Here is a 27,862-nt window from a genome sequence, read left to right as displayed (position 1 = left end):
CCTGACTATACTGAATGACCAGGTTATTCCATCAATAGTTTTTTTCTTCCCTGATAGCATGGGCATATTCCAAGATGACAATGCCACGATACATCGGGCTCAAATTGTGAAACAGTGGTTCTGGGAGCATGAGACATCATTTTCACACACGAATTGGCCACCACAGAGCCCAGACCTTAACCCCATTGAGAATCTTTGGGATGTGCTGGAAAAGGCTTGGCACAGCGCTCAGACTCTACCATCAACAATGCAAGTTCTTGGTGACAAATTAATGCAACACTGGATGGAAATAAATCTTGTGACACTGAAGAAGCTTATCGAAACAATGTCAGCACTGAATTTGTGCTGTAATCAAAGCTAAAGGCAGTCCAACGAAATATTAGACTGTGTGACCTGTTTTTTTGGTACAGACTTTTTTTTTGGCCTCACAGTGTATTTCCAGCTATAAATGAAGTGTTTATTCGGTCTTTGTTGTCCATACACAGATACACAGAGTAAGATATTGAAGTGTTTTGTTTGAATAGATATGTCCTCCAAGGAGTTAATATCTGGTAATTTACATATTAACTTAAGTTAATATTCAGTTAATGTGTTCTGTTTCAATAAAATCCTGTTATTTTTAGAAACAATTGTTGTGGCTCACTTGTAAACACTCAGCGTGAGGAACAAGTGAAGAGTTTTTGGACAGAACCAGAATTTTTAGCAATGTGCCTGTTGGAGCCAAGTCCAGGCCAATATTTTACTCAGTTACATCATGGCATATTTAAGTATTTGTCATGATCTTTAAGTTTCTATTATAATCTTGATCATTTTATGTTATATATATGTTATATAGGCTGTGCTCCATAAATTAATCCTTCTTTGTTAGTCTGTTGTTGTTGTAAAGTGTTGGTAGATGTCGTAAAGGGGTGTGTATTTGGCCCGCGTGCGGAGGGATGTGGGTAAAAGGTTAGGTAAGCAAGCAGGACGTGGAGCAATGGTTTTCTGACCGTCGCTGTTTTAATGTTTTTTTGTTGTAACATAAAGGGAATGTAAACGGAGCTCCCACCCGAGGCATTTGTTTTGTACCTTTCGATTTGTATGGAAAATAAATGTTTTGCCCCTTTTTTCCTTCGCCTCGTTTTTGCTACCGGAAGGCATCCAAGCGACTTAACAAGAGCACGAGTCAGAAACTTTACGTCCTGCAGAAGGACCGAAGGTTGCCGCTACAGTGCCCACAGTTTTGAGTCATCCATGTAAACTGCTGATCTCAAAAAAATTTCTCTCAGTTTCTTCCTGAACTTTGTAAACTCTAGATGAATGGGCATTTTTTAGACTTCTGTCCTTCATAAAGTATTTGTTTTCCACACAGTAATAACAAGCAGTGAGTGAGAAAGTGAAGGTCAGGTGGTGAGCTGTCTCATTCCTGCCGTTTGTATTCACCTTCCTGATAGCATTTTTTACATTAATATCTGTGTAAACCTGTTTTTGTCTCAGAATCTTTGAAGTGACAATGGCACCAAACCGTGGAGACATCGTTCTTTATGTGGGCTTAGGCCTAAGCCATCTCATATGCTCATATATCATGAAGCAGTGGGAGAACCCTCACAGGCAGGTGAGAGGGTAACCAAGATTTACTGCAACAGGTTTTGTCTTCAGACATTTTTGTGTCTCACCTTAATGCAAATGATTTCTGATTCTTTTTCATGTTTAAATACAGATTTGCTGATGTGCAGGTATTAACTGATCATTTCAGTGAATATTTAATATTTAATGCCTTTCTTTTGATTTGTAAAGATAATGACATTTTTAGAATTATACTTTAAAAACATCTTGAGTAATAACTATGGAACGCCAGGACTGCCATAATGAATTAATTAAATACACCATTAAATAATTAATTAAATGTGGCAATAATTAATTAAAATTGGAATTAATTAATTAAATAAATAGTTATGACACGTGTAATTAATTAATTATTGACACATTTAATTAATTATTTAATGATATATTTATTTATTTCATTTTGGCAGTCCTGGCGCCTGGCTCTCGTCATGAAATAATTTTATCTGTCAGCCTCACCCATCAAACTCAGGGGGCGGGGTTAACGCTGCCCATGCAGCTTCTCTAACATTTGATTGGTTGCCGTGCAAAGTAAGTCAAAACAGGTCGATCCTAGATAATCGATTGCTTGTGTAGACTTGGGGCAGCCAGGTATCCCAGAATGCAGATCAAATCACAGGCAGCAATGGTGGTGGTGTAGTTTTAAAATACCCCGTTTTTCTGTCACCAGCTACACTTTTAACAGTGTTTTAGCCGCGAATGTCGCGACGTGTGTCTGGTCAGGTTGTCAACATAGAACATGCTTGCAAAAGTGCTCAGATGTTTTCAGAGATTTCACTAGCTCTGCTAACAATTAGCATGCAGAGTGCACCCAGGGGGTTACGTTAACCGGTTTGTTTACATATTCCACTCTCCGTGTTCCACATGTTGCATTCGCAGATTCTCATTTTCACCGAACGATCGTCTCTTTCCGCCTGGTCTTGTGTCTCTGTGCTTCTGTAACATAAAGAACGAGCTGACATTTTTCTCACGAAACCAGCGATCAGCTCAACAGACCCTCAGTTTACCTGCACGCATCCTCCTCCTCATCTGTCAGCTGTTTAACACCTGCTGCTAATTCAAGAAACACGCCTAGTTACCTGGTGATAGTCACAGTTTAACTGGGCAGCCGGTGCTCGATATAACGCAATGTCAGCGCATTTTTCTGCACAAGATAAGTAAATATAGTGTTTTCCCCGAGCGCAGAGCTGCTGGAGCTCGTTTCCTTACAGAGCACTTTATAGGCGAACAGCTTTATCAGCGGCTGATGTCCAATCACCGGCACACAGCTTTGAAACCTCAGCTGAGTTTTAGCTCTCAGTGGTTAAACGCTGGACTTCATTCACTCAGGTTCTGTCTGTCGGGTCACGTTTACTTCGCTGTTTTATTTACAACTGAGCAAATCGGTTTGGCTGAGGTTAAAGTTACGTTTCATAACTGCATAGTTTCACAGACGTTTAATGGTTCACTGGCACATGTGTTAGACTGAACTATCATCTAAATATCATCTGTTTTTTAATAGTTATTCAACTGTATTCTAAGCACCAGCTGTCTGTTAGAATGTGATTTTTTTTCTCTCTCTGTTGGCAGAGGTATAAAAATGCGCAGGAAAATCTGACGTGCATGGCGAACTTCACCGACGATATTTAGGGAGGAATAAACACACATCAAACATAAATGAACCATTTGCCTGTCTCCATAATTGAGAGAATTTTCTCTTCTTATGTCAACACTCTCTCTCTCTCTCTCTTTTTTTTTTTTTTTTTTTTTTTGCTTTTTCGGTCATGTTATGTTTACCTGTCAAAGGCTTGTTACAAACTATGAAACACATTGTGCAGACTTCTGGATGTTAGAAGAAAACTAATACTGCTCATGAATGAGACTAAAGGCAGGAAGGTGTCCTTTAAAACTAAACATGTTAATAGGACCTCCCTGTTTATATCATAGTTTATGATATAGCACGTGTATTTCAGTAATAGCCTGCTGAGGCCACTATACGTGCTGGCCTCATATCAAATGTGAAGGCAGACTGAGTCTATGTTTGACGTTTTTTATATCTAATCTTCCTTTTCAAACATTTAAACAGCAGCGAGTCTGCAGCTGAGGGAATACAAACTCAAATTGTCGGAACAGGTTTGCTCGTTTCTTGGATTCATTTGGTGATTTATTAAATCTATAACTGTTATTCTAATCTGCTGCTGAGTCTCTTACACTTTTCTTTATGCTGTATATTTTCACGTCTCTGGAATAGTTGGCAGTTAGATAGTCAGCTGGGAAACTTTGTGTTAACTCATGGAGCTGAGGATATCGTGGATATGCTGACCTCGCTGCGTGGTGTACAGAGCGAGGTCAGCATGATTAATATTCACAATAAAAATATTAGCCGAACATCATGAAGTCTGTATGTGTTTCATAGTGTGGAACAACCTTTGTACAGTTAAAGCCAGCAGTTACTACATGACGGAAACACCAACGTTATCTCTTTTATGCGTTTATACACAGGTCACGCTGATTACTGAACAAAAACCCAAAGATCAGATGTTAAACAGATTTATTTGCTCTCTCTCCTCCTTAAACATGTTTTTAATGTTAGTTATAATTCAGAATTGGCGACTGAAACACGTAGGACACATAAGAACATCAGGAAATAAAACACTGATAAATATAACCTCAGTAAAAGAAGTCAGCGGGGGTTACTACAGCTGTGTACCGGGGCCTGCGCTTTGTCGGTGGGATTGCTTACGAGGCGAGCGGGTCTATCCCACGCTTTGCCGTGAGACTGGGCAGACATCTCCGAAATCATCGAAACACTTTTGCAAAGAGGCTGTATCTTGACAAACCGACCAGACACATGAAGATTAAACCACTACATTCTCGGCTAAAAAAATATTAAAACGGTATTTGGTGACACACAAACAGGGTTTTTCAAAGCTCAGTTCTGTTAGCTTCCACATGCCGGTTGTTGTGTGCTAGAAACAATGGCCACCAGGCCAAAGCAATGGTTTTGACTCGATCAGCGTTAACCCCGCCCCCTGAGTTTGATGGGTGAGGCTGACAGATAAAATTATTTCAAGATGAGAGCCAGGCGTCAGGAATACCAAAATGAAATAAATAAATATATCATTAAATAATTAATTAAATGTGTCAATAATTAATTAAATGTGTCAATAATTAATTAAAATGTGAAATACATAAATAATTAATTAAATGTGTCAATAATTAATTAATTACATGTGTCATAACTATTTATTTAATTAATTAATTCCAATTTAAATTAATTATTGCCACATTTAATTAATTATTTAATGGTGTATTTAATTAATTCATTATGGCAGTCCTGGCGTTCCATAAATAACTACACAGAACAAGCTTTTGTGCAAACAATAAAGAAGACAATCATAAACACAGTTCATGTCAGCACCACTCTGAATCACTCAGTCTGAGCACAAATATCTAAAAAGAATGGATTGAAGTTGCTCATAATCAGATCTGCTAGGAAGGTTTTACAGTAGGATGAACATTTTTAACAGGATGTCGCCAAAACTATTTAGGTTCCAGAAATCTCTCCTATCACCTTTTCCAAACCTCTTTTCTTTCACCTTGATGAAAGCATCAGAGGTTAAGGAAGAGTGGGTACAAAAATTCACGGGGACTTTGTGAGTCCTGCACTGAGAGTCTGTCGAATTGATGCTATGACTGTAGTGATGTGGACACTGTACTGGTCCGTCATGATCCGTTTTTTGGTGTATTTTAACTTTCATCCTGTATCCTAAGGAGATTGAAAGTAAAGCAACTGGGAAACCAGCTACTTTTCTTTCCAAGCTCCTTAGATTGCCATGACCCAGATGACTGAGAACCTACACATACACATTTCATCCTGTATGTTTTATTTAAAAAAAGTCTCCTGCTGATGAGGACAGTATGATGCTGAGATAGAGCACAGGCTGAGTCTTTGATTTGTTTCTGGTTTTGCGTCTTTCAGGAAACGACGAGGACAGGTCAGAATAAAGCTAAAAATGTTAAACTCTCTGCATATGAACAGCGCATTGACGCTCACCGGGTTGACCTGCAGGCCATGCAGGTAATCTCACTTTACGCTGTGTGTTGTTTAAACTGAAGCTGTACATATAAACAACAGAGAACTGACAGTAACCAGTACTGGCACAAACAGGAAGTGGTTTTTTTTTCCTCCATCAGTGCTAGCAGGCAATATTCATCCAGATTTCTTCCTGTGTGCAGATCACATGGAGGGATATTGCAGGTCTGGAGGAGGTGATCAACGAGCTAAAGGAGAAAATTATCTTCCCCGTTCAGAACAGACATCTGTTCAGGGAATCCGGGCTGCTGCAGCCGCCCAAAGGTCAGCAATCATTCACTTTTTTGTTGTTGTTCAGGATTCCTATCAGCATCAGCCTTTGCCTGATTCTAATGGGTCTTAGATGGGATACAAAATTGCCTTAATCAGGGCACCCACAGAAACTTTAATCAAAATCTACATAGGATACACAGCTTTTAATCATTGCATTACGTCTGTACTAGATATAAACAATAAACATTTGTTGTTTGCTGTAATTTCCATTTTGATTATATTGTCATCTGCACTCTTTTACTTTAGTTCCAAGATCCAGATTATAAGTTTACTTTTGTTCTGAAGATGTAGCAGACATGTTCTTTCCAAGGGTGGACATAAGAGGGTGGTGACAGACTGGACTGGGGTGGCTGTAGCTCAGGTGGTATGGCAGGTCAGCCACTAACCAGAAGGTTGGTGTTCAATCTGTTCCAGTCTTGCCTTGGGCAAGATACTGTTGCTCTCCGATGCATCCATCGGAGTGTAAATGGGGGCGAATGGGTGAATGAATTTGTTGTATAAATAAAGCGTTTTCAGTGCTCAGACAGAGTAGAAAAGCGACAGCTGACTGGGTGGTCAAGGCTCACTAGAACCGACGAGAACAGCGAACTCCCGGCACATTATTTTCAGACCCCCCGCGGTATTACGCTACTCAGGTTAAACATGATATTTAGGAGTCAAGTTTATTTATATAGCACATTTCCAACAGTCCGTGTGGCACAAAGTGCTTAACAATGTAAAATGCCAGTAAAACAAATAAATACAATAAGTCAATAAAAACAACTAAAACAATAACTAAGACTGTTAAAACCAAAATGCTTGGGTCAAAGTGTGTTAAAAACCAGACCATAAAAATGTGTCTTCAGTAACGATTTAAAGAGATCAAGTGTTTGTGCAGATCTAATATATAAGGGAAGACTATTCCAAAGTCTAGGACCTGCCACAGAGAAAGGTCAGAATAAATAATAAATAAAATAAATAAATAATGTTAACATGAGACTCCGTGGAATGGATAACATTAGTTTTGAACTGGATCTCATGGTTTTCTCTGGAGCATAAATAAATAGAAGCTCAGACAGGTAAGAAGGGGTTTTGGCTGTTAAGTGCCTTAAAAACAAAAAGAAAAAGTTTAAATTGATATCCTGTAAGAAACAGGGAGCCAGTATAGAACTATAAAACTGGGGTTATATGCTCCTTCCGTTTAATGCCAGTTAGCAGACGAGCAGCTGCATTTTGGACCAGCTAGAGACGATAAATAGAGGCCTGGTCCAGACCAAAGTACAAAGAATTGCAGTAGCCCAGTATTCAAGCAATAAAGAGATGAATAACACGTTCAAAGACATTAGCTGGAAGGTTTTTACGGAAGGAAGGAAGTTGTCTTGGCTAGTTGTCTTAGATGAAAAAAGCTGGATTGGACTACTGCGCTCACCTGCCTACACAGTTTGAAGGAACCATCAAGGTGAGGTTTTTTACATTTGTCTTACAATAGGAGGAAAATAGGCCCACATAATCAATGTGATTATTAATAATGAAGTTACCAAAAATGACAACTTCTGTTTTGTTTTCATTTAATATTAAAAATTTTAAAGACATCCATTGTTTGATGTCATCAAGGCAACGTAATAGTAGGTGAAGTTGGTCTGTCCCTGCTTTTAAAGGTAGATAGATCTGCAAGCCATCTGCAAAACAGTGGAATGAAAGGTTGTACTATGAGAAAATAGACCCCAGTGGCAACATATACAGCACAAACAAGGCAGGACCCAAAATCGAGCCTAGACGTACACCATAATTAAGAGGGGCTATTTTGGAGCTATGGGGCCTATGTTGACATAAAAACGCCTTCCTGATAAATAGGACAAAAACCACTGGAGAGCAGACCCTTTTAGCCCAGCATATAATTAATAGCAGGATATCATGGTCAACCGTGTCAAAGGCTGCTGACAGGTCTAACAAGAAGAGGGCAGCAGGAGTGCCAGAATACAGAGTTAAAAGAATATTATCCCTCCAAGTTGAAAAACGGACACAAGGCGTTCTTGATTTTCACTGCACTGATTTTATTGCACAAAGGTCCCACCAACGATGCTGTGAAAACTGTACAAACAACATAAAATAGTCAATTTCCACAGTAAATTGTTCTCATAGAGCATGAACAATAAATTTTATTATTCAACAACATAAAAACATTCACAATTTGACCTTTACAAAATGTCAACATATTACACGTGACTAACATAAACTCGACAGTTTTGTCACAAACAGACATCTTATTTTTCTACCAACAAATTGCATACCTCATTGGCCGCATTTAATTGAAGCGGTTAATGAAAATGGATCTTGCAGTGCACACTCTTTCCCACAGCTGGAAAACTTTGTTGCATGGTCTATAGTGGTGCAACGGATCAGAAATCTCACGGTTCAGATCGGACCCTATTAGAGCACTTCGCTCTCGCTCTGCAGGCCTACTTGTTGTTCCTAGAGTATTTAAAAGTAGAATGGGAGGCAGAGCCTTCAGTTTTCAGGCCCCTCTTCTGTGGAACCAGCTTCCAGTTTGGATTCGGGAGACAGACACTATCTCTACTTTTAAGATTAGGCTTAAAACTTTCCTTTTTGCTAAAGCATATAGTTAGGGCTGGACCAGGTGATCCTGAATCCTCCCTTAGTTATGCTCCAATAGACGTAGGCTGCTGGGGGATTCCCAGATTCCCATGATGCATTGAGTTTTTCCTTTCCAGTCACCTTTCTCACTCACTATGTGTTAATAGACCTCTCTGCACTGAATCATATCTGTTATTAACCTCTGTCTCTCTTCCACAGCATGTCTTTATCCTGTCTTCCTTCTCTCACCCCAACCGGTCGCAGCAGATGGCCCCGCCCCTCCCTGAGCATGGTTCTGCCGGAGGTTTCTTCCTGTTAAAAGGGAGTTTTTCCTTCCCACTGTTGCCAAAGTGCTGCTCATAGGGGGTCATATGATTGTTGGGCTTTTCTCTGTATCTACTGTACAATATAAAGCGCCTTCAGGTGACTTTTGTTGTGATTTGGCGCTATATAAATAAAATTTAATTGAATTGAATTGAAGAAAGAAAGGTTGGAAACAGAGGGAAAAGAAGGACGCTAGGAAGGGGTCAAAAAGAAGTTTAGTAGAAAGAGTAAGGTACACGTGTATTTAGAAAATTTAACCAGAAGTAAAATCAGTATAGAAAACTCATAAAAATATATAATTTCAAGCTCATGTGCCTCATCTGCCCAGTCATTACTGATTTATTATGGGAAAAGGGATGTTTTGTATTTTTATTGTAGTAGTTTGCTTTTTAACAATCAGCAAAATAATATAAAATAAAGTAAGCTTTAAAATAAATAGGGGTAGCCAATCATATTTCTTTGGGGTCTTTAGCAACTGACTCTGAATAATATTTAAGATTTAAGGGGGGAAAAAAGAAGGAAGTAGTGCAGGGAAAATGTTAAGGAAGGAAGAAGGAAAGAAAAATCAGAAATAATAAAAAATGAAAAATGGGAAGAAGTGACAAACAATATTTTAACCAGTGTATATTCCCATTGTCTTCACAACAGGTGTGCTGCTGTATGGACCCCCAGGATGTGGTAAAACACTCATTGCCAAGGCGACAGCAAAAGAGGCGGGCTTTGCTTTCATCAACTTGAAGCCGAGCACGCTGACAGATAAATGGTACGGAGAGTCCCAGAAACTGACTGCTGCTGTGTTCTCACTGGCCTCCAAACTGGGCCCAACAATCATCTTCATCGACGAGATAGGTGAGAAAGACACACACACACATACAGTTTATCTCTCTCTGTTAAAGTGGAAATCATTTTGACAAATTAAGTTTGAAAAATAGTTTTTGTTTTTTGTTAAACTGTGTGCTTTGCTTACAATGCCCACTTTATGTCATGAATCGACTGTGTAGTGCAGGAAGGAAAGGATCCAAATGCAGGCCCGTAGGCAGGATGTTAACTCAAAACAGCTTTATTATATACAGCTTTATTAGCTGAAACGAAAATAACCCATCCTTCAAATCCAGGGAAATGAAGGATGTATTTGTTGGCTGGATTTGGAGTGGCCTTTGAATTGGGACAGGCTTCATCGCTGGCTGTGAAGTAATCAGCCTTCAAATGCGGCCTCAGGAGGATGCGGCCTAGGTTTTGGGACACAGCTACAGGGACATAGGGCCTTCACAATAAAACAGGAAATAGAGGAACATGATGGAGAGGAGAGGCAGACGAGAGGGAGCGATGGGACACGAGTGAGAGGAGACTGGACTGGCTGGGGAAACATAGAATGGAACACAAGTTGCTCCTAGAGACTCACACAACATATATAAAGACAGACAGAGATGGAGAGCGGCACAGAGGGCAAAGACAAATAAATAAATAATATATAATGAAGGAGCTAAACAGAAAAACCTTGGCAATATAGGAATTAACTCAAGACTAACTAAAGAAACTTAACCATAAACTATAACACAAAATAACACGAAAATACAAAAACACAAAACACTGGTTCAAATGAGCCAGGACCATGACACTGTAGGATTATACAATTTAATTGGGAAGGGAAAGAAAACAAAATTCACTTGACTACAACCTGCTAACATTTAGTGGCGATATTTTCCATGTACTACCTTAAAATTTAGAATTTTCTTAAACATAAATTAAACATATAAAGAAACTGATTCTGCTTTCAGTGAATTTGGTCTGCACAAACGGTTCAAAGAGAGACGTGAATGTATTTTAATATTTGGTCTTAACTGTATACATTTTGACAAATACCATAGAAGCAAAAAAAGAGGCAAAACATTTTCAAACAATGAAATCATAACTGAGATGATAAAACTGTGTGTATGAACAGATTCCTTTCTGAGGAGTCGATCCAGCAGAGATCATGAAGTCACAGCTATGATGAAGGCTCAGTTTATGAGTTTGTGGGATGGACTCGAAACAGACCACCAGTGCCAGGTATGCACACGTCTGAAATGTTTAGGTTCAATATGGAGTCTCAAGAGATTCACTGAGCTGTGGACGTATTATGGAGGGGAATTTGTCTCAAAAGGGTTGCAAATGCATACAGGGTGATCCACAATCATAAATTGATTCACAAATGTTTACAGAAATTTCTGTGTAACGTTTGAGGACTCACTTCCATAGGCCATAAAACAAAACTGTAGTTTTTAGCCATTTTTGCTCCTAGTTCAGTTAAATTTGCATCAACTTTTTGCAGTTTCAGAATAAGATGTTTGCTTTCATGCCAACGGCGTGTACGAGTAAATGATTTGTGTTTTATGTTTACATCTTTTTAGAGAATCAATCCATTTACCTGCTCTTTAATCGTTTGCTCTTTTAACAGTTTGGAGGTTGTTAAAATAGTTTTGTGAGCTTTAAGCTGAGATTCTGCTAAAATACATTTATATTTAAAAATTTATTTTAGGATTTAATGAATCAGTATTGGATTATTCAAATTAAAATCAATTATCCATCCATCTATTTGCTTCCACTTATCTTTTTCAGGGTTGCGGGGGGCTTTGGAGCCTATCCCAGATGTCAACTGACTCCACACAGAAAGACCCTAAAGACCTAAAATCGATTAGAATTGGGATTTTATTTTTAAAACCACCCCTATTTGCAACCCTTTTGAACCCAATTTCTCTCCATAATCTATGCAATATATGTGAATCCTGAACATAAACGATCAGATGATCAATAAAATGTTTCTTCGCAGTTTCGGTCTGTATGTAAATCTGATTAAAAGTTTACTTTGTCAGGTGATCATTATGGGAGCCACCAATCGTCCTGAGGACATAGACCCTGCCATCTTGAGGAGGATGCCCACCAAGATCCACATCAAGCTGCCTGTATGTCCTTTTCAAAATAAGTCTGACTGTTTTTTAAAAACAAAAGAAAGAAAGAAAGAAAAACAAACAAACATGGAAACTGACACAGCAGTGTACCCTCTGAATTGATCGCTTTGCCTGGCATGGCAACATCATCACACAGTCATTTCTATTTTTGCCTGCTGTTAAAGCACAGGACTCTCAAGTATTCTCCTGAATGGCAGCTGTCACCACTCAGATAATATCACCACATTAGAAGTGATAAGGTAGAGAAGACATCAAACCCAAAGAAAAGCATTGCTACATTTTTTTCCCAAGAACTTTTGTGCTTGTCTAATGATATATCATTAAAATGACAGCAACAGAAATTGTCTGACAGTGTGTTTTTTTTTTCGTGCAGAACTTTGAGCAGCGCAAGCAGATACTCAGACTGATCCTGGAAAATGAGAAGGTAGGTTCACAGCAGAAGGGAAAAAGTCATGTGACTGAGATATTAATCCTTATGATCTTACATTATTTTACCAACATGGTTCTTCTTCTGCTCTTTTAATACAGTTAGCACAGGAAGTTGAAGAAAACAGTAAAGAGTGAAGTAAGAGTGAAGAAAAAGAAACAGCTTTAGTGAAGGTTACAAATGATCTTCTTATGGCTTTTGACAGTGGACTCATCTCTGTGCTTGTCCTGCTAGACCTTAGTGCAGCATTCGATACTGTTGACCATAATATCCTATTAAAGCAATTAAGATAAGATAAAACTTTATTAATCCCTCGGGTGGGTTCCTCTGGGAAATTCGGTATTAGAACATGCTGTAGGTATTACAGGTACTGCGCTGCAGTGGTTTGTATCATATCTATCTAATAGACTCCAATTTTTTTCATGTAAATAGAGAGTCCTCTTCACACACTGAGGTTAATTATGGAGTTCCTCAGGGTTCAGTGCTAGGACCAATTCTGTTTACATTATACATGCTTCCCTTAGGCAGTATCATCAGAAGGCATAGCATATGCCTATCTGCTATGCAGATGACACAGAGACACTACTACTACTTTTAAGATTAGGTCTAAAAGTTTCCTTTTTGCTAAAGCATATAGTTAGGGCTGGACCAGTTGACCTTGAATCCTCCCTTAGTTATGCTGCAATAGACGTAGGCTGCCAGGGATCCCCATGATGCATTGAGTGTTTCTTCTTCAATCACCTTTTTCACTCACTATGCGTGGACCTCTCTGCATTGAATCATACTTGTTATTAGTTTCTGGCTCTGTTCCACAGCATGTGTTTCATCGTGTTTTCCTCCTCCCTGTTGTTGTGAATTGGCACTGTATAAATAAATTGAATTGAATTGAAAAAAATAATAATAAGGCATTGAGGGGAAAATGAAAAGGGGTCAAGAAATGGAAAATCAGGTATTATAGGGATACAAGGGAGGAAAAGAAAGGGGGAATTGAAGAAAACAAGGACGCATTAAGGAAGCAACAATGGAAAAATAAAGGGATACAGAGGGAAATATTGGAAAAAGAAATAATGAAAGGGAGAAGAGACTAAAGAAAAGGACTAAAACAGGGTAGCAGGGAGGATAAGGAAAAAGGAGAGAATACTGGAAAAAGAAGCTAGGAAAAGGAGAGGAATATAACGAAGGAAGGAAAAATGACATCTATGAAAAAGGAGAAGAACAGGGAAAGAGAAATAATAGTAATTAAGGAAAAGAAAATGATGGTGTAAGTTCAGTGGTGGAGGGAAATGAAATTAAACTAGTTCTTCCGATTCTTCTGCTACACTTATGCAGAGCTATTTCAAATATAGGACAGGAGCTGTCATGTAAAATTCACTTTGTCACACTCTTCTGACAATCAATTCAAGCTCACACTGCTTGATCAGATTTTTGGAAGTTGATTGATTCCTCATTTGTAGGTGGATCCACTGATCAACTTCAGCCACATCGCTGGGGAAACTGAGGGGTTCTCAGGAAGTGACCTCAAAGAGATTTGTCGTGAGGCAGCACTGCTGTGTGTCCGAGAAATCATGGATTCTGACACGTAGGTGTTTGGTATTTCCAAGTTAGAGTGGGTGAAGTGACAGGACGTTTCATATTTTAAAATGCACATAGGTATTATCAATTATTAATAAAATAAACATTCAGAGCTGATGATATTAGTTGACTTGTTCATTAGGACAAATCACGCACACACTTGCCAGTTAGTTGAAATGTTTTTTTCTTTTTCTTGTGACTCTGACACACCTGTTACTTTCCCAGTGAGGAGGCAGTTTTTATGATTGAACTGAGTGATGTAGATTTGGTATTTGAGTTCAGAAGTTCACTTGCTGTTTGCTGATTTCTTTCTCTCAGCCTTTCAATTGACCGCATCCGTCCAATTAGTCAGGATGACCTCCAGAACGCTACAAGAAAGATGAAGAAGTCCAAGATTCCTGGTGGCCACAGCACAATGTTGGATATAATAATTTTTTACCTACATAATATTTCAAAGCATATACATCATTTATACCAAATTTTTGTTGCCATTTGCTAATCTTTGCTGAATGTTTGATTTCTCTCTCAGTTTTTCAGATGACCCTATTCGTCAGATTAATCAGGATGACCTCCAGTCCAACACTGCGGGAAGATATGGCATGCTGATGTTGTACATAATCATATTTCTAATCATAGTAATTATTTATTTAATTTTTAGGCACACTGAAAAAAATAATCTGCTGAATTAACTTGAAAAAAAATATGTACATCAATTGCACACAATAAGTGTTGGAATTGTCTTTTGTGCTTAGAAACATATAATCATTTATGCTTAGATATATAATCATTTGTGTGCTGATAAAATATCTTATCCTTATTAGGTCTGATAAGAGTCTGTGTACACTTGTGTACCATGAGATGAGTGGAAGCAGCCTGGACGTTATAATTTCCATTATAGCTGTAGAAACCAGACTGTCTTGTTCGTTATCTCAAACTGTAAGACTTCACACCTTTAAATGACCCATTTCAAGTTCTTGTTTTTATAGTTTAGCAAGACGTTTACTTCTGCTTCTCTGCATACAGTTTAAGTTCATTGAGAGGTCATATGTCTATGTATAGTATGGCTGGAAACACACACACATGCACCTACACTCACAGGATACGGACACTGTAGTTGTTGTTCAGATATGCTGCTTAAGAATGCCACGTGTATTTGTAATTGCATATTCATGAATGATTGCTTGCTGACAATAAAAAGGGTAGCGAAGGAATCAGTCAAAGTTGGTTGAGTTCAGGTGAAGTCGGTTATGAGGTGAGGTGGATAATTGCTAAAAGTAGTCTGCATCAAGCTTATGGTAGCTTGATGCAGACTTGATGGTAGTAACATGACATATGAGATGAAGTACATGATGCAAATAACTAAACTAATCAAGTGCATAGAGGCACTTCACCTGCTTGAAAATCTGTCATCTTATTATGAGACATTGTTAAAAATATAGGGTAAACCTATACAAACGATTAATGTGCTAAACCCTGTGTACAACAGCTAAATGGAAAATGGAGAAGCTGAATTAAATCGATGATCACTTTTAAGCAGTTACACAGAGACACGGACGTTTTTAATTTTCAGAGCAGGAACTGCATGAGAACACATCAGAGGAAGGGAAACAGAGCTACTATAGCCTATTTAGCTCAAGCATGCAGCTGTCTGTGAGCATTTTTTAACACTAAACTAGAGTGCAGTTTTTTCTCTCTCACTGATTTGTCTGCAGCAGCTTTTACTTGCATCCTGACTCATGTGTGTGAAGCTTTCATGGCTTTGTAGTAGTCCATATGTAAAATCATCTACTCAGTTTTTGGTGCACTGACCAATGGAACTGTGAATCAGATGTTGCCATTGCCAACACTTTTAGGTGAACATGCTCATACTTAGTTAAGGCAAACTGAGTTGAGTTGAGTCACCAAGCTGATATTTGATGTTGACCAGCTGATACATGATAAATGTCCAACATCTCCACAATGAAATGAAAACAGTTGTTTTATTGTTATGCCATGATATACCCTGATGCTCATGTAATTAGAGTGATCGTTAAAGCTCCCTGTGAACTAAAGCAAACATGAATTAAACAATGCAAACAAATGTGTACTGAACAATCCCACCCTGCAAAATAAATAGGAAGAAATAACACTTACAAAAATCCTAAACTTAGACTTTTCTGTTCACTGCTGCTCAAAATTATAACTGTTGTTTATATGTTAGCACTAAGTTATTGTTTGAACCATCGTGATGAAGTAAAGTCATTAATGTCATTAAAGTCACTAATGCTGCTCTGTGACAATGAATGGATGTTGAACTTTGCGTGAACGATTTGTGAGCATTTGCACTGCTGATTTTGTGTGATTAAATATGCACTAAATATACTTGTAATGATTTTAGTCCGTGGACTCAGAAAAACAGCAAACAAACGAAAATAAAAAAAATGAAAAGAAATAAGAAATATTGTACTCTTTAATATATTGTTAACACACCTGTGTGTAACATATGTTTAACATAAACTTCACACAAAGTGAGAAGAGAAAGAGAAACAATCGGTATTTCTGGTTTCCCACCCTGTGAAAGTAGGCGGGTCCAGGTACGTACGTTCTTTAAGAGCAGAGCTACAGATTAAAAATGACCAAGGCGAAGCGGTCAAAAATCTGGCTGTACTTCACAGCAAAATATGCAAACTCAGCAGCCTGCAACAAGTGCTTTAAGCTGATACTGTGATACTGTCAAAGGAGGTAACACCAAGAATCCGATTAAACACCTGGAGACGCATAGCGTTTTTTTTTAAAAGCAGAGAAATGCGCCGTATTTGATAGCTTGCTGTGAGACCTAACATCTGTTATGGTAAGGATTTATCCAATAGTTAAGGCAGCACCCTCTGGCGGTTGTGCCATGTATTGTATGTTGCAGCTTGGCAATAAACGGAGCGGCCACGTTAAGATCGAGCTGTCCCAGTGTCGTTTATGGCGTTGCTATTAAAGTCACGAGAGCTACCAAAACATGGTGTCAGAAGTGCTCGGGAGAGAAGAAGAATATAACGGAACACGGAAACTTCCTCACCGGAGAGAACTCGCCCTGCAAGGTTGCAATAACAGCCACAGTAAGAGCTAAGCTAACAAATTAGCAAACGCTAACTAGCATCTCGCGACTAGCAGCATGGCAGCCGCACCAGCAGCTTTTCAAGTATCACCGCCGCCGAAGTTCGACTTTTCAAAGCCAGAAGAGTGGCCGAAATGGATCCGACGCTTTGAGAGGTTCAGGATAGCATCCGGACTCGAGCTACAATCGGACGAAAACCAGGTTAACACTCTGATATATACAATGGGCGATGAAGCTGAAGACGTGATCACCTCGTTGAACCTGACCGAAGAGGAGGCGAGTGAGTACCACACTCTCAAAGACAAACTCGAGACACACTTTGTAGTCAGAAGAAATGTTATCTTTGAACGTGCAAAGTTCAACCAAAGGCAGCAAGAAGCAGGAGAGCCTGCAGACGGGTTTATTACATCCCTATATGCCTTGGCTGAGCATTGTGGCTACGGGGCGCTGCACAGTGAAATGATAAGAGACAGACTCGTTGTCGGAATAAGAGACAAGAGGCTCTCGGAGCAACTGCAAATGGATGCGGAGCTCACATTAGAAAAAGCAGTGATACGGATTCGCCAAAGTGAGCTTGTTAAGAAGCAGCAGGATCTTCTTAAAAACAACTTCAAGCAGGAGAATCTTTGCAACGTGGACATTGTTAAAGCAAAAATAAAACACTTTAAACCAAGAAAGACTGTGCCACAAACCACAGAGAGGAATGTGAAAAGCCAATGCAACCGATGTGGAAAGACACCCTTTCACAGCAAACACCAGTGCCCAGCCAGAGAGGTACTCTGCAATCAGTGCAAAGAGAAAGGTCACTACGCAAGAGTATGTAGGTCTGGGGCAGTGGGAGAAATACGTGCAGCGGGTGGTAACAGAGAAGAAAGAGAAATAGCATTTCTGGGAACAGTAGCCTCAGATAGAACAGAGGATGCGTGGTTGACTAAAATAAAAGTTAACAATGTAGACTGCTGGCTCAAAATTGACACAGGAGCGGACGTAACCGTCTTGCCCAAAAAAGAGTACAACACTCTAGCACAAAAACCACAGCTGCAACCCACAGATCTGAAACTGTATGGGGCGGGAATGTCTCCACTAGCAGTTAGAGGGACATTTACTGCTAACCTGAGCACTCTGAGCAAAACTACAGTACAGCCTGTGTATGTAGTAGCAGACCTGACGGAAGGGTTACTTAGCCGCATAGCAAGTGTAGCACTTGGGTTAGTGGCCAGAGTGGAAGCAGTGTCACTCACTTCGGTAGAGGCAGTAAAGCAGCAGTTTCCAAAACTATTCAGTGGGTTAGGCCGAATGGAGGGGGAATACAAAATTGAGCTTAAAGCAGACGCTAAACCATTCACCCTGTCAACCCCAAGAAGAGTCCCGCTTCCCCTGTTGCCCAAAGTCAAAAGAGAGCTTGCTCGTATGGAAGAGCTAGGTGTAATCTCCAGAGTAGAGCAGCCTACTGACTGGTGTGCAGAAATGGTTCCAGTACCTAAACCAAACAGAGAAGAAGTGCGCGTGTGCGTGGACTTGACCAAACTGAATAACTCAGTGAAAAGAGAAAGACACATGTTGCCATCAGTTGAGCACACTCTAGGTCAACTAGAGGGCGGGAAAGTGTTCTCGAAACTCGACGCTAATTCAGGGTTTTGGCAAATACCTTTGTCCAAACAGTCAGCTCTTCTCACAACCTTCATCACGCCATTCGGAAGGTTCTGTTTTAATAGACTTTGTTTTGGCATATCTTCGGCCCCCGAACACTTCCAAAAACGAATGTCTCAGCTTTTGGAGGGGCTGGAAGGAGTCGTCTGCCAGATGGATGACGTTCTGGTTTATGCTGACACACAAACCCAGCACGACAAGAGACTGTTCGCAGTCCTGGAACGGCTCACAAAAGCAGGCGTGACACTGAAAAGCGAGAAATGTGAGTTTGCAAAGACATCAATCAAGTTCCTTGGACAGATCATCGATGCTGCAGGAGTCAAAGCAAACCCAGAGAAAGTGAAAGCAGTCAGCAACATGGAAGCACCCACGGACGTGGGTGGAGTGAGACGATTCCTCGGAATGGTTAATCATCTGGGCAAGTATCTTCCTCACTTGGCAGAGAAAACACAGCCGTTGAGAGAACTACTCAGTACCAAAAACATGTGGTGTTGGAGTGAGGCTCAACAAACAGCGTTTGACAACATTAAGGCAGAACTGAGTAAACCACCGAACTTAGCACTCTACAACCCCAAAGCACAAACGACAGTATCAGCTGATGCATCCTCCTATGGACTAGGAGCGGTGCTACTTCAGAAACAAGAGGATGACGCAACCAAGCCAGTGGCCTTCGCTTCAAGAGCATTAACCCCCACAGAACAAAGGTATGCTCAAATAGAGAAGGAAGCGTTAGCCATAACCTGGGCATGTGAGCGATTCTCTGATTTTCTTATAGGCATTGAGTTCCATGTTGAGACAGATCACAAGCCTTTAGTACCACTTTTGGGCTCCAAGAACTTAGACGAACTGCCACCACGAGTACAAAGACTGAGAATGAGATTAATGCGGTACTCTTTCACCATCTCACATGTCCCAGGCAAACACATCGCAACTGCAGACGTGCTGTCCAGAGCACCAGAAAAAACTGTTTGTGACGAGACATTAAGAGACGAAATGAACCTGTATGCACATCAGGTGATTTCAGGTCTTCCTGCAACAGAGGAGAGACTACAACAAATAAGAGAGCAGCAAGACAAAGACGAAACACTAAAACAAATCAAACTCTACTGCAAGAATGGCTGGCCGGACAAACTCAAAATACCAGGTCCATGTTTCCCATACCACCAGCATGCAGGGGACCTGACTGTTGAAAATGACCTTCTCCTAAAAGATATGCGTATAGTTATTCCAAAGATATTACAAAAAGATGTTTTGACACGACTGCACACAGGTCACCAGGGCATTGTAAAGTCCAGGGAACGAGCCAAGCAGTCGGTATGGTGGCCAGGACTGAGCTCTCAACTACAACAGCTGGTAGCAGAATGTGAGACGTGTGCAAAGGTGAGACAGCAACCCAGAGAAACACTCATGCCAACTGAGTTTCCTACACGGCCGTGGGAGTTAGTTGGTGCTGATCTTTTTGAGTGGAGTAACAGCCAGTATTTGGTTGCAGTGGACTATTTCTCACGATACATAGAAATAGCTAAGCTGTCCTCTACCACATCAGCAGCAGTGATTGACCACTTAAAGTCCATATTCGCACGCCACGGCATTCCAACAGAGTTAAGGTCCGATAATGGTCCACAATTCTCCTCAGAATACTTCCAAAAGTTTGCTTCAGAGTGGGGCGTTGCCCACACCACTTCCAGCCCGAGATTCCCTCAGAGCAATGGTGAGGCTGAAAGAGCAGTGAGAACGGTAAAGAGCCTTCTACAGAAAGAAGGAGACCCATATCTTGCTCTCATGGCATATCGCGCCAGAGCTTCTAATGGGGAGGAAACTTCGTACCACAGTTCCCATACTTCCATCCTGCCTCAACCCAGGCTGGACAAACATCACTAAACTGAGAGAGAAAGAAGGGAAGGAGAGAGAAAAACAGTGGAAATGGTTCAATAACAGACACAGAGCACAAGACCTCACAGGATTACACCCAGGAGATCAAGTCTGGATCACAGACATGAAAACAAATGGAACTATATCAGGCAGAGCAGCGACGCCGCGTTCTTACCTTGTTAAGACCCCGAGAGGACTTCTACGTCGAAACAGGAGCCATCTCATCACACTAAAAGAGACCAAGACGGAACCGACAGAACAGCAAATCCCTGTCATACCAGAAGACAGCAGCAGCCCGGTTTCGAACCAGGCACAGCAGTGTCTTACACCACCGAATGACCGGATTACTGAAAAAAGATATCCCACCAGAGACAGAAACCCACCGAGGTACCTTAAAGACTTTGAAGTAGGTAGTAGGTACTCTCGAGCACCTGAGTGACCAGCCAGGGGCAGAATAATCCCCTCACTCAGCGGAAGGATTGGGAAGTCTACCCCACCTTCATAGTTGGATAAGTTCACACAGTTAAATAAAATAATTGTTATAAAGTGGAAACAATAAATGTCCGTTACAGAATAAAAGTTAATGTAACAGCATTGAAATATTCAGCTACAAGTTAAGTTGCAATGAATGTAGTGTTGACATAAATGTGGATTAGCACAGGAAACATTATGGTTATAACGTACTCAGAAAGGGGGATGTTATGGTAAGGATTTATCCAATAGTTAAGGCAGCACCCTCTGGCGGTTGTGCCATGTATTGTATGTTGCAGCTTGGCAATAAACGGAGCGGCCACGTTAAGATCGAGCTGTCCCAGTGTCGTTTATGGCGTTGCTATTAAAGTCACGAGAGCTACCAAAACAACACATCTACTGCGGGTGTGGTGCCTGTTATCGGACCCGGAGCAACATCCCCAAAAACCCGAAGAGGAGAGTCCTGGCCCCTAGCCCTGCCAGTGTAGCAGAAATGATGAGGATGATGATGGCAGCAGCAGCCGTTCTTCTCTGCGTGAGTAGCTTAATGTTGTTCGTGTGTAATTTACGTAGAGTAGGCTAACCACGTTATTACATTAATGCATGTAAGGTGAACTAGCAAACATCATCATAGCTACAGTGGGGCAAAAAAGTATTTAGTCAGCCACCGATTGTGCAAGTTCCCCCACCTAAAATGATGACAGAGGTCAGTAATTTGCACCAGAGGTACACTTCAACTGTGAGAGACAGAATGTGAAAAACAAATCCATGAATCCACATGGTAGGATTTGTAAAGAATTTATTCGTAAATTAGGGTGGAAAATAAGTATTTGGTCACCTCAAACAAGGAAAATCTCTGGCTCTCACAGACCTGTAACGTCTTCTGTAAGAAGCTTTTCTGTCCCCCACTCGTTACCTGTATGAATGGCACCTGTTTGAACTCATCATCTGTATAAAAGACACCTGTCCACAGCCTCAAACAGTCAGACTCCAAACTCCGCCATGGCTACATACTACACAATGCACGATACATGATTAGGACGAAACTTGGACCGATCTCCCAAAATGGTTGCATACCTGAAAAATCACCTCAAAAAGGACCAAAAATCACACAGTTTATGCCCAGCTTAACAGTAAATACACCCCTGCCAGTGGCAGACACCCTCAGACATCGGTGCGTTGGTGGTTCTTTGTGTCCGGGGATGGCCATCCAGGTACACACCGGCTCACTCCTGGTGAGTGTCGTGTCCTCATGAGTGGAACAAAAAATGCCCTCAGCATCACACTGACTGTTGTTGATCCTCCAGGTGAGTGAGCAGAGTTGAGTGTGTGTGTGATCAGAGGTGAAGCTGCTTCCTGGTTGTTGATGTTTGTTTCTAAAGATGTTGTTGATGAGACTTTGTAGAAAGCAGCTGGTCTGAGTGATGTGATCAGAGTGCAGTAGATAATGTCTGACAGCAGTTTGAAGAGGAAATGGATTCTGTTCTGTTCTTCACTCATCACCTACCTGACAGCTGACACCTCACACCTGTTTCTCACCTGCAGGTCAGACAGGAGGACTCACAGAGGATGGAGGGAAGGAGGATGGAGGGAAGGAGGATGGAGGGAAGGAGGCTGGAGGGAAGACGGATGGATCTGTTGGACTGAAAGTTGGTCTTCCAGTTGCTGTTTTTCTTCATTTTGTTGTTGTTGTTGTTGTTTTTCTGATCTATAGAAAACATCAGAAAGGTGTTTTATAACTGAATTGTTAAAAAAAGGAAGGAGGCAGGAGGACGCACAGAGGCTGTATCTGTTGGACTGATTGTCAGTCTGTCAGTTTCTGCTGTTCAAATTTGAGAATCCTGCTGTTCTTTTCAATGTTTTCTTTGAAAATCAATAATTATCCTAACAAACACCAACAGAGGATGCTCAATTTTACTCTGTCAGATGACAAACATGTCTAGATTTCAATTTGATTTTGCATTTCTGTGATTATTATCAAACCTCATTAGACTATTATATCACCTTCAATTTACTATATTACAGTCTAACATTAGAAACAGTGGCTCCATTTATTCAGCTTTCCAGGTTAGCTGTTCATCTCAGTGTAAAAGTTCAAAGCAAATCTTTGAAAAGTTCTTTATATTTCTTCCTCACTTATATGATGAACATCTGGGAGTTCCTATTATCAAACAAAACACATCAAACAAAATTTAGAGATGCTTTTTTGTGTTTCTCCACACAAATATTTCAGAGTGAACTAATTTCACACAAAAGATCTCATGTTGTTCACAGTTTGATTTTACACAGTATTTATGAGTTCAGTGTCTCGTATGTTGCAGTATCAGAATAACTTCAGGTTTGGCTGTAAGATCAAACTTTTTCTGTGAGATTTGAAACACAAATTAATCCTCATGTAGAGATCAGCTGTTACAGTATAATTACTGTCACACATACTGAACCGACTGACAACACAAACACTGTGTGTGATGAAGAAAAGACGAATTACTGTCGATTATAGACGATCAATAATCTGCCTGACATTGTTCAGGACTCACTGGTCAGCTACAGCTGAATAAATGTTATGATGGACAGTGTTATGAAACCAAAGTGAAGGTAATTATTTCCATGTAGCTGCAGAGTCAGAGGTTTCCTCTCTGATCTGTGAAGCTTTGAACTTTTCCTTCCATGAAGGAGACGCTTCAGTCTGTTACCGCAGTATAAAGATTTCAAGTCCAGGTCAGATATTATTAATTTATTGTCTCTGTAACTTTGGTTATTGCTAATAAAGTTTTGCAAACAGCAGTAGTGAATGTTTTTTTTTCTTGAATTCAGTCTTTAATCGTTTGTTTTCTGTGGCTGTAAAGGTTTAAAGATTAAACTAAACTAAATCAAGGTTTTTGTTTTTACCTTCATCAGTTTCAAGGTTTTACAGCCTGGAGGAACACAGTTTGTTTCTCTCCATGTTGACTTATACACAAATAAGACACCTACAGTCACATATACAAATGAAGGTAATCTGTATTCACAAATAAAATACAGCAATTTCATTAAAAATTCATTTAATATTATTATTACTACAAATTAATGAAACCTCATTGATGAGCTGCTTATATCCATGTTAGTCTTTACTTTAAAGTCCAACATCTCCCTCTAGTGGTCATATATACACAATGTTGGACTTTAACGTTCACAGATATGAGACATAATCAGATTATTTTAAAACGCTAATTTCTTAAACATGTTTTTAGCTCTTCACTCTCATGATTTCCTGGTCTTGTGTGTTTGCGTGACAGCTTTAAGCCACAGTGTTTAGGGAAAAATACTGTGCCTATCTACCTTCAGGTTACTTATTGAGTATTGAGTATTTGAATAATTTGAATAATTTGATTTAGTTCACTTCTTTAGAGAAAGACAAAAGTTAAACCACAGTGTTTGAACCAATAGAAAGCTGGTGCTCAGAGGAAGAGGGCGGGCTTTACTTGGTGTCAGTGACAGAAATGAAAAAAAGCTCAAATGAGTGAGAAGGACGATGAAGGAAACATCTGTGCTGTGTCTGCTCTGTAAGTAGAATCTCTGTGTGTGAATGGTCGTCTGTCTCTGTGTTAGCTCTGCAAAAGACCTGCCCAGGGCCCTTTGGTAGCTCAGATGAGGTCCATCCATACCCACTCCCTCAGATGACTGAAACAGAATGGATGAATGAAAAATGTAACATAACAAAATCTGGGTGAAGAGATGTAAGTATTTTCCAAATGTCATGATGAATGTAAGTGCTGATTTTAGGATAAAGAGGAGCATTAAAGAGTCAAAACTTTGTTGGGTATATTTAATCTTTGTATTCTTTGTTTTTTAATATTTCTGATGTGGTCAGAAATATTAAAAAACAAAGAATACAAACATTTGTAATTCATGACTAACAGTGCAGGTGTCACAGATATATGTATATAAAACACCCAGCACGCCCCTGCGGGCGGTTTATCCTTCAAGCTCGGGTCCTCTACCAGAGGCCTGGGAGCTTGAGGGTCCTGCGCAGTATCTTAGCTGTTCCCAGGACTGCGCTCTTCTGGACAGAGATCTCCGATGTTATTCCCGGGATCTGCTGGAGCCACTCGCCTAGCTTGGGAGTCACCGCACCTAGTGCTCCGATTACCACGGGGACCACCGTTACCTTCACCCTCCACATCCTCTCAAGCTCTTCTCTGAGCCCTTGGTATTTCTCCAGCTTCTTGTGTTCCTTCTTCCTGATATTGCTGTCATTCGGAACCGCTACATCGATCACTACGGCCGTCTTCTTCTGTTTGTCTACCACCACTATGTCCGGTTGGTTAGCCACCACCATTTTGTCCGTCTGTATCTGGAAGTCCCACAGGATCTTAGCTCGGTCATTCTTCACCACCCTTGGGGGCATCTCCCATTTTGACCTCGGGACTTCCAGGTTATACTCGGCACAGATGTTCCTGTACACTATGCCGGCCACCTGGTTATGGCGTTCCATGTATGCCTTGCCTGCTAGCATCTTGCACCCTGCTGTTATGTGCTGGATTGTCTCTGGGGCATCTTTACACAGCCTGCACCTGGGGTCTTGCCTGGTGTGATAGACCCCAGCCTCTATGGATCTTGTGCTCAGAGCTTGTTCTTGTGCTGCCATGATTAGTGCCTCTGTGCTGTCTTTCAGTCCAGCTTTGTCCAGCCACTGGTAGGATTTCTGGATATCAGCCACCTCCTCTATCTGCCGGTGGTACATACCGTGCAGGGGCCTGTCCTTCCATGATGGTTCCTCGTCTCCCTCCTCTTTCTTGGGTTTCTGCTGCCTGAGGTATTCACTGAGCACTCGGTCAGTTGGGGCCATCTTCCCAATGTATTCTTGTCTCATCCTGGACTGTGGTGCTGACACTCACCAGTCCCCGGCCCCCTTCCTTCCGCTTAGCGTACAGTCTCAGGGTGCTGGACTTGGGGTGAAACCCTCCATGCATGGTAAGGAGCTTTCTTGTCTTGATGTCAGTGGCTTCTATCTCCTCCTTTGGCCAGCCTATTACCCCAGCAGGGTACCTGATCACGGGCAGGGCGTAGGTGTTGATGGCCCGGATATATATATATATATATATATATATATATATATATATATACATATATATATATATATATATATACATATATACATATATATATATATATATATGTATATATATATGTATATATATATATATATATATATGTATATATATATATATATATATATATGTATATATATATATATATATATATGTATATATATATATATATATATATGTATATATATATATATATATATATATGTATATATATATATATATATATATATATATATATATGTATATATATATATATATATGTATATATATGTGTATATATATGTATATATATATATATATATATATGTATATATATGTGTATATATATGTATATATATATATATATATATATATGTATATATATATATATATATATATGTATATATATATATATATATATATGTATATATATATGTATATATATATATATATATATATATGTATATATATATATATATATATATATATATATATATATATATATATGTATATATATATATATATATGTATATATATGTATATATATATATATATATATATATGTATATATATATGTATATATATATATATTAGGGGTGCAACGATACACAAAATTCACGGTTCGGTTCGGTTCGATACTTTGGTGTCACGGTTCGATATTTTTTCGATACAAAAAAAATGTTCATGGATTTTTAATTTGTCATTTATTAAAATTATAAATATATATTTTAACTCAAAAGTACAGTTTTTAAATTTAACCCTAACCCTTGTGCGTGTTTTTTATTTTGACAGCGAATGCGCACCTGCGGACCACTTATGTGCAGCCCTGGTTATTTAGCTCGTCATATTGCAGCCACAGAAATTATTTTGTCCATGAAACCATAAAGCTGCACTTTCTTTTTGCCTTATAGTCTGATTTGTCATAACTTCTCCGTTTTGTGGTAAGCTTTTATTTGGCTGTCACTTCTTCACCCTGACCTGTCTTATTTGGCTCAGCAGAACTGAAATGCTTTTACACACGTACTCACATAAGCTCAGCGATTCTCTGCGCGATCAACCTCCCACATGTTTAAGCTTGCTGCGGGAGATTTCACTTGTCATGTTTGCATAGTAAGCTAACGATTAATAAGACGATGTCAGAGGAATTGGTGCACAAATTATCATCACTCACAGATCAGTGCTGTCGCTCTCTATACACAGTTCGCACGATTGCAAAGTGAAAGCAAAAAAACAAGCGCAAATTCAAACGTGACTTCAATATGTCACATATTGACAGTGGCTCACCGATGCCAATGACATAATTACCCAGCTACATTTCTGAAAGAATGCAAAAGCACTGACATATATTTTTCCTACAATAGCCCGACGGGCAGGGCAGAGATAGATTTTGGTAGCCCGACTGAAAAAATCGCTAGCTCCGGGACGTCGGGCTAGCGATATTGCAAGCCCTGTATCTGATTGAGGAATCACTCATCTTTGGAAAAGAGAGTTTATTACAGAGAAATGGCTCTTTCCAAAATAAAAGCTATACTATCCGCTTCTTCTGGGCTATATTCTCAGCAGCATAAGGAGAATCATGTGCTAACAGCTGTCTAAATGACTCGGCTAAAGTTAGTAGCATGCTTGTTGTTTTTGTCTTTGCACTAGGATGATGTCGGCGTAAATGTGCAGTCATATTCGTTGTGTTCCCACTAGTGCTTTCAGGTTAATCTCGTTGAAATGACCTTAACGCCACAACACGGCAAATCTCCGTTAACGAGCTACCGCCGATCGCTCCGTGCATGGGGCTAGACGGCCAACACGTTAACGAGCTAACTGCGCTAACACACTAGTTCACACCAATGTAATTGAGCATTGCATGGCACATCCAACATACTGTTTTACTTTAGTCCATGACTCGCTTACCTTCAGGGTCATACG

General features: G+C 39.9%; 1 protein-coding gene across 1 annotated transcript; it reads left to right on the top strand.

The window, feature by feature from the left end:
- The first annotated feature begins 1,492 nt into the window (after window positions 1–1,492).
- On the top strand, window positions 1,493–14,557 carry LOC146635235 (outer mitochondrial transmembrane helix translocase-like). The gene is made up of 11 exons (XM_085350060.1): window positions 1,493–1,594; window positions 5,564–5,662; window positions 5,821–5,941; window positions 9,497–9,697; window positions 10,791–10,897; window positions 11,701–11,790; window positions 12,170–12,220; window positions 13,678–13,802; window positions 14,114–14,212; window positions 14,325–14,405; window positions 14,548–14,557. The coding sequence occupies exons 1-11, from the start codon at window positions 1,493–1,495 to the stop codon at window positions 14,555–14,557; spliced, it is 1,086 nt and encodes a 361-aa protein (XP_085206186.1).
- Window positions 14,558–27,862: the final 13,305 nt, after the last annotated feature.

This window comes from Diplotaxodon limnothrissa, linkage group LG3 (genome assembly GCF_057381915.1).
Source record: "Diplotaxodon limnothrissa isolate DT_005_m linkage group LG3, D_limnothrissa_male_GT1.1, whole genome shotgun sequence".
In the NCBI taxonomy this organism is placed as follows: Eukaryota; Metazoa; Chordata; class Actinopteri; order Cichliformes; family Cichlidae; genus Diplotaxodon; species Diplotaxodon limnothrissa.
The sequence above is the reverse complement of the archived record's forward strand: the minus strand, read 5'-3'. Positions and strand labels throughout refer to the sequence as shown.